We start from the raw sequence: 6918 nt of genomic DNA, 5'->3' as shown, positions 1-6918 counted from the left end.
CAACAGCCTGCCCCGAATAAACTCTGCCAGGGGGGTCTTGGCCATCTCTCTGCAGAGCAATAGCGGGGCAGGGAATTCCCCTTTTATAAAACCATCGGTACAACAGCAGCATCCTGCGCACCTCAAAAGAAATGCCCTGACCCCCAGCTGGTGAGGCAGAAAACAAGAAACACGCTGGTTACATTCCCTGCTACAGGTTGGGCTTCTCAAGGGGAAGATACTGAAAGCCAGCACGTGGTGGGGAAGCGTCACACACACAGAGCTCTGCCCGCTCTCCTCAGCCCTGGTGTGATGCTCTGTCCCCTCTACAGCTTCCCTGTTCCCGGGTTCTCCACCTTGACTCAAGTTTTTTAGAAAGGGGCTTATTTTTCCTTCAAAGGACCATACAGCCAGGGAAGGAAAAAAAAACCCTAAAACCCAAAAACTAAAAAAAAAAAAAACAAACCAAAAAAACCCCAAAAACAAAAAAAATAGACCAGGGACCAGGACCCTTCTTCTCAACCTGCTCTGCATTAGAGGGTCTCCCCAAACCTCCCGCCCTCAATAGCCAGTCTACCAATAGATCACAAAACCTCAAAAACCGGACACGAACGAGCTTTCTTTGGCAGCCCAGCCCCATCCTCATGGCTCTCCCCACCGCCCTCCCGCAGCCCTTTGTCCGTGCTGATCCCTAGCCTGGAGGCGAGCAGAGCACCCGTGTTGGAGCTCCACACGGCCCAGCCACCACCCCAAGGCTCGGCACCGCTCCTTCCCTCGCCCTCCGCGGCATCCCCGCCTCCCGAGGCCGCGGCAGGCCCGCCCCTTCCTCCGCGCCGCGCCCGCAGCCGCGATCGGGATCCGGGATCGGCTCCGCCATGCCGGTGGGTGCGGGGCCCGGGGGCCGCTGCGGGGCCGGGGGACGTGGCGGGCGGCGGGGCAGGGAGGGCGCTGCCGGGAGCGGCCGCGGGGCTCCCCCGACCCTCGGTGCTCCCGCAGTCCCCGAGGTTCCCCGGACCTCCGGGGCTCTTTCAGCCCCCCGCGCTCCCCAGTCCCCCGGGGCTCCTCCAGCCTCTGTGGCTCCCCCAAAGCCCCCGACTCTCCCAGTCCTCGAGGTTCCCCCTCTCCTCGATGCTCCCCTAGTTCCCCAGGGCTCTCCCAGCCCTCCAAAGCTTCCCCAGCCCTCCAGAGCTTCCCCAGCCCCCCAAGGACCCCAGATCCTGCAGCTCCCCCAAACCCCAAGGCTCCACCAGGCCCCCCAAGGTCCCCCAGATCCTGCAGCTCCCCCAAACTCCAAGGCTCCCCCAGTCTCCCAGGGCTCCCCCAGTCCCGAACTCCCCCAAACCCCAGGCCACCCTGCCTGCACACTTCCCCAAAGCACCCAGGGCCTTTGGGAAATAAAACCGAAGAAAATGGTAAATACACTGCAGAAAAACCCTAATGAGAACCTCCAGAGTTCCTTCCTGGGTGAAAGATCCCAAGAGGATCTTTGGAGGATCCCAAGAGGTTATTTTAGCTTCACAGTGGCAGGGGGCACAGGGTGGTTCTGAATAGAAGGAAATACAGGTTGCAGGCAACAAATGCACAATAGTTTTACTTTTCTTTTTAAAGGAAAGTAAAAAGCACATGCAAGAGAAGGAAATTAGGACCCACCTGGTGCCAAAGGTTGAAGGCAATGGTTGATTACAGGCAAACAGTGTTTTGTTGACCCAGTGTTGATCGCAAGTAGTGAAGATACCGCTGGGGCCCCAGTGGAGTGGAGGGATGGAAAAACAGCACTAATGGCCCTTAAATTTCTGTTTTGCTCTAATTTTTATTATGTGGGGGACCAGAAGCCCTGTAGATGCAAGAAGAATAGGATGGGGAAGCACTGAAAACCTCACAGATTTAAGTCAGGACAGCGAGTAGCTGGAGGCAGGAGGTTTGCTTCTCCTTGGGTCCCCTGGACAGGCTGAGTAAGTCCAGCAGAGGCCATGGAGATGGCCATGTGTGCTGACTCTGAGGTAGCCACACAATCTCCAAAGGACCCTCAGGATTATGCTGTGGGGGACAGCACAAGGACACTGTAGGGAGGAGTACCAAGAGTTCTCCATTTTGCTGAGGATCCCTTAGTGGTGTGTGTATGGGCCTTTTGACATTGGAGGCTTTGAACCTCCTCTAGGAAAAAGGCAGGTGTGGAGTGCTCAAGGTGCATTTCCAGCTGGGCTCTCCCTGACCCCTGGACTGCCTCTTTTGTCTCCAGAAACACGAATTCTTCGTGGACATGACCTGTGAGGGCTGTTCCAATGCAGTCACCCGTGTCCTGCACAGGCTGGGAGGTGAGTCAGTGCTGGCTGTGGGACAGCCAGCTCCAGGGCAGTGCCCTGGGCTCCTCCATCCTCAAGGATAATGCTGCAGGTAAAAGTTGAAAGTTGGAAACTTGTCCTTGCTCTGCTCTGAGGCTGCTCCTTAGCTGGTGACAAGTCACTGGTTGTTTGCAGGTCTGTGACCCTTGGAGAAGTGTTGAGGGAGGGAGGAGCTGCCATGGCTGCAAGTGGCTCTGAGTCACCAGGGCCTCACCCTGAGCCCTGGCGAAGGACACTGGCAGACCCCTGCTCAGGCTGCCAGAGGGAAGGGAGGTGAATGTCCTGCCTGGCCCTGTTTCCAAGAAGGCCTGAGGTGTCTGTGGTGCTTCCCCAGATGTGTCATCAGCAGTCACAGGGAAGAGTTGCTGAGCAGAGCCTTTGGTGCTTGTCTGTGTAGCCTATTTTTAATACCACCTGGAAAATTATAAAAATTATAACCCATGTCTTCTGTTTGCTGGCATTTCCAAGAGAGAAGGATCTGGCCTGCACTCGTCAGTTGTGTGGACGTGCTCCCCTCTGAGGGAGAACAGCTTCCAGCCACCAAGGCAAAGGCCTTGCAACTTCTTCCAGACCCCATTACCAGGCTGTGACAATTCCATTTTCTCTGTGTGTGGTTGTCAGCACCTCCATCACTCTTTAACAGGCTGGCCAGTATCAGCCTCAGTGATGATGAGGCATAGCTCTCAAAGTTGATACATACCTACAGGTTTTGTGAAAATACATAACTGGATAGAGACTGCATGTCCAGTTCCTCTCACTGGGATGAGTGTGGCTCACCTTTATTAGGCACTGGGAAATCCACATGGTAAAATGTCTTTGCTCTCCTTTTACTTCGAGCTGTTAGGTGGTACTGCCAGTTTAGGCATCTTGTCCTGAGCTTTTCCTAACCCTATTCACACTAAACCAGAGCACAGACTGAGCTGGATGGAAATTTTAGTGGTTGGTTTGAGCTCAGCTTACCCAGGTTCCTACATGAGTGACTGTGTTGATCCAAGGTGGGGTGAGCAGATTAAAGCAGTTGAGAGACTGTGGTACTTGATGTGGAGCTAGAGCAGATTTGACTTCCTTCATACCACAGCTGGCAGGACAGCAGGTTGGTTTTGCTGGCTGGTGGTGGTATCAGAGTGTGCTGGCAGGAGATAAATGTCCATTTGACTGATGCCCTGGAGAGCACAGATGTGTGAAGGTGAGCTTCCCCTGTGCTTGCACCATTTGGCTGCTTCTAACTCTGCAAAATGCTTTTCCTCGTAGGTGTCAACTTTGATATTGACCTGCCCAACAAGAAGGTGTACATTGACTCAGAGCACAACGTTGACACGCTCTTGGAAACCCTCAAGAAGACTGGAAAGAATGCTTCCTACCTTGGGGAGAAGTCTGCACAGTAGCTTTGCCTGGTGTGAGGAGCTAGGTATATACCAGCTGTACCCAGTGTGGAAGAGAGACATCTGAGCTTTTTCCAGATCTCCCAGTAAAACAGGGATCTTCCTGGAAAGCACAAATTTAAAAAGATCTGCAGGTTCAGCTTCAGCAAACCCCTCATGTAAGCAGCTGGAGCACACACAGGGACCCCTTAGCTATTCTGCACAGCCTGTGGGATCCCAGCCTTGGCTGGAGAGGTAGAACACAGCCTCTGTGCCATTCCCAGATGAACCCAGAGTTTGCCAGAGCATATTGTGCATGAAAACAAATCCCAAACACATTTAACAGCTGGCCAGAGAGAGTGGTGGGAGGGTGATGAGACACAAAAAGCCCTTTGGGTGTGAGATGCTGTGGCTTAGCACAAGGACCTCCAACAGCTGATTCTCCTGATAAGGCTTTTAATCCTCCACTACACTTAAGGATGGAAAACCAGCAGCTCCCTGGTACTCTTCTGGATGTAAAATGTTGGTTTTCAGAATAGCTCCCAGTACACACATTCCCTGGCCAACTGTCTACTCCAATGACAACCTGATGGCTGCAGCCTGTCAATTTTCCCAGAATTTCAGCATTATGAAGACATGTACAAAACTCTGCTGACTGTAAAATATATTGGCAGACAAGGTTCAATTTCAGTGAAAAGAATAAAATGGGAGAGGGCTGCCCACTCACTGCATGTATCGTTCTTTAGTGTGCGAAATTATTACATGGCATCTCCTAAGAATTTGTTTCTGTCAGTGCAGCTTTCTGATCCAGTGACTTTTTTTTTAATGGTCTAGTTGGATCATCACAAATGCCCAGCACAGATGCACTGAAACCAGTTCATGCTGATTTAATTCCCAGTCAGTAAATTAAATCAGGGATTTATACCAGCAGGAATTAAATTGACACAAGAAAGAGCTGAGCTGATAGTGGTGTGTGCAATGGATCTGCATTGCTTAATAGGCTGACAACAGATTTAAAATGTGCAGTTTGTATCATTTGAGCAAGCTCCCTGTGCTTCTTAGATATTGTTTAAAATCATAGCTGTAATCAAATAACCCCACTTAACAGAGGGAGGCTGATCTGAATTGATCAGTGCCTCAAATAGTTTTCAGTGTATTTCAGTTTCCTAGTATTGACTGTAAGGGCTGTTACAGCTTGCAGGGACTTGTGGCCTATGTGTCTGCAGAATTTAACTATTACAGCAAAGTCAATCTCAAATAAGGGGGGTGTGTCTCTTTTCCTGGCCCAGTTTTCCCATTTCTTTCAGCTGGCCAGTGTGGCAGAACACTTCTCTGGATGCCTTTGTTTTCCTGTTGCATTTTAACTGAAGCTCTTTGACTTATCCAAGGATCTTAAAACCCAAAACAAAGGAGAGTGGGAGGCTGGACTGCCCTTGCAAGATCTCTTCAGCAGTCAGGCTGAAAATCCACTAAATTTAAATTTTTCTCAGCACATAGGGAATATTTTTAGGGGCCCATCTGTAAAAGGAGGGAGGGAAGTTGCAAATCCTTGGCTCAGCTGGATAGATTTCCTTTGACCCTCTTCCTGCATAACCGGCAGAGGGCATCTCTGTATAACATTATCTGCTCTGGGCCTTGCTGCTCTTTCCCCTTCATTTGTCCATTTATTTATTTATGTATTTATTTTGCAGGAACTCAATCATGACTTCAGCAAAAAAGATGGCTTAACAGTCTGCATGTGTCCCAGCTTGCTGTGTCATTTGACCTTTGCCAGATGTCAGAAAGCAGAGGGCTGGCAGGAGGAGACAGCTGGGCCTTGTGCTCCAGAAGTGGAGAGGTCTGGGGGAGGAGGTTGTGTGGTGTTTCTAGTCCCACAGTAAATCAAGGCACTGCTTTTAACATTCAGTGTGTGTCTGTGTGTCCTGTGTGTCTTTGTACTGCTTTCAGTGGTTCTCTGTGAAAGAGGCAGCTTTTAGGGATGGAAAACTCCCCTCTCCATGCAAGACAGGTCTCCCAGGAAATTGCAGCTATCCTTAGAAGCTGACTGCAACCTCTGCCTGAGGGACATATCTCAAGAGAACTATGCTTGAATGTCACTTAGATTCAGGGAATCTGCATCTTGGAAGTTGCTTTTCTGTCACAGAACAAACAAACAAACTTTCCATTTGGGATGCAAGTGCTGGGAAGAAGGGACTTCTGCAGCCCCTGTAAGTCAGGGATAACCAAGTGTCCTTTTGAGCTCAAGGTGGCCTTGAGACACAAGTGTGCAAAAGAGAATGCCTGGGCTGATGAGAAACACAGAAGGGATGGAGGAAGGATTAGGGTGTGGGCATATCCAAGGTCTCATTTCCTGGCCCAGTGACCAGCCTTCTGGACTGTACTGCTGCTTTCATTTAATTCAGGTTTTCAGCCCAGTGAGGGATTGCATGTGTGTGTCCCAGTCTGCTGTCTGGTTTCACATGGGGGATGTCTCCCACACCTACCAGTGACACAGGGCTTGTTCTACAGAAAGGAAAAGAGACTAAAGTTTGGAGGAAAAGGTTACTCTGCATTTCAGAGATTTTTTGCAACTAATTTAGATTAGTTTTGACGTAATTGCAATTTATTCTTTCTTAGAGTAGTTTACTGCTTCAAAGTCCTTCTTTACCTTTGATCCAAGCATGATTAATTGCTGTAGATGGACTTGCAGGGGGCCAGAGAGGCACTTCAAGGAACGTGTTGCAGACACTTTTTATTACTGGTTAAATTAAGGGAAGCTAAAGGCTACAAGTGTAACATCATTGCTTTATTTTCTTGCCTTAAAGTCTCCAGTTGGGCAGGAAGTTGCCAGAGCCAGGACCCAGAACCAGGACTTATTTCTGCTTCGTGTTCATGCACTCAGATGCCCTGTGTGATCCCCTCAGGGTCCTGGGGAGTGAGTGAATCCCTTTCCCTAGACTGCCCTTGCTGCCCCGAGCTGGTGTTTGCCAAGCTCAGTTATTATTTATTGCTCTCATCTTCCTCCCAGGCTTGGCCAGTGCCAGTGGCTCAGCTCTGGTGGCTGGGGAAGGACGTGTTCTGGCACCTGGTGAGGAGCTGGATGGCACAGTGGCCTTGGGGCCACAATCCTGGTGGCACTCACTGTCTGCCAGGCTGGCAGGGGGCAGGGGTAGTGTGGTGCCCGCACAGGACAGCTCCCGCTCTGTCTCACTGAAACCAGGCTGCTCATCCTTGGTGTGTGGGGAGCAGCTTATGCT

General features: G+C 50.6%; 1 protein-coding gene across 1 annotated transcript; it reads left to right on the top strand.

Annotated features, from left to right (window-relative positions):
* Positions 1-644: 644 nt before the first annotated feature.
* Positions 645-5581, top strand: ATOX1 (antioxidant 1 copper chaperone). Its single transcript, XM_030957377.1, has 4 exons — positions 645-860; positions 2219-2294; positions 3573-3729; positions 5374-5581. The coding sequence occupies exons 1-3, from the start codon at positions 855-857 to the stop codon at positions 3704-3706; spliced, it is 216 nt and encodes a 71-aa protein (XP_030813237.1). The 5' UTR covers positions 645-854; the 3' UTR covers positions 3707-3729; positions 5374-5581.
* The last annotated feature ends 1337 nt before the right edge of the window (positions 5582-6918 follow it).

The sequence above is a fragment of the Camarhynchus parvulus genome, chromosome 13, assembly GCF_901933205.1.
Source record: "Camarhynchus parvulus chromosome 13, STF_HiC, whole genome shotgun sequence".
In the NCBI taxonomy this organism is placed as follows: domain Eukaryota; kingdom Metazoa; phylum Chordata; class Aves; order Passeriformes; family Thraupidae; genus Camarhynchus; species Camarhynchus parvulus.
This window is presented reverse-complemented; position numbering and strand designations above follow the sequence as displayed.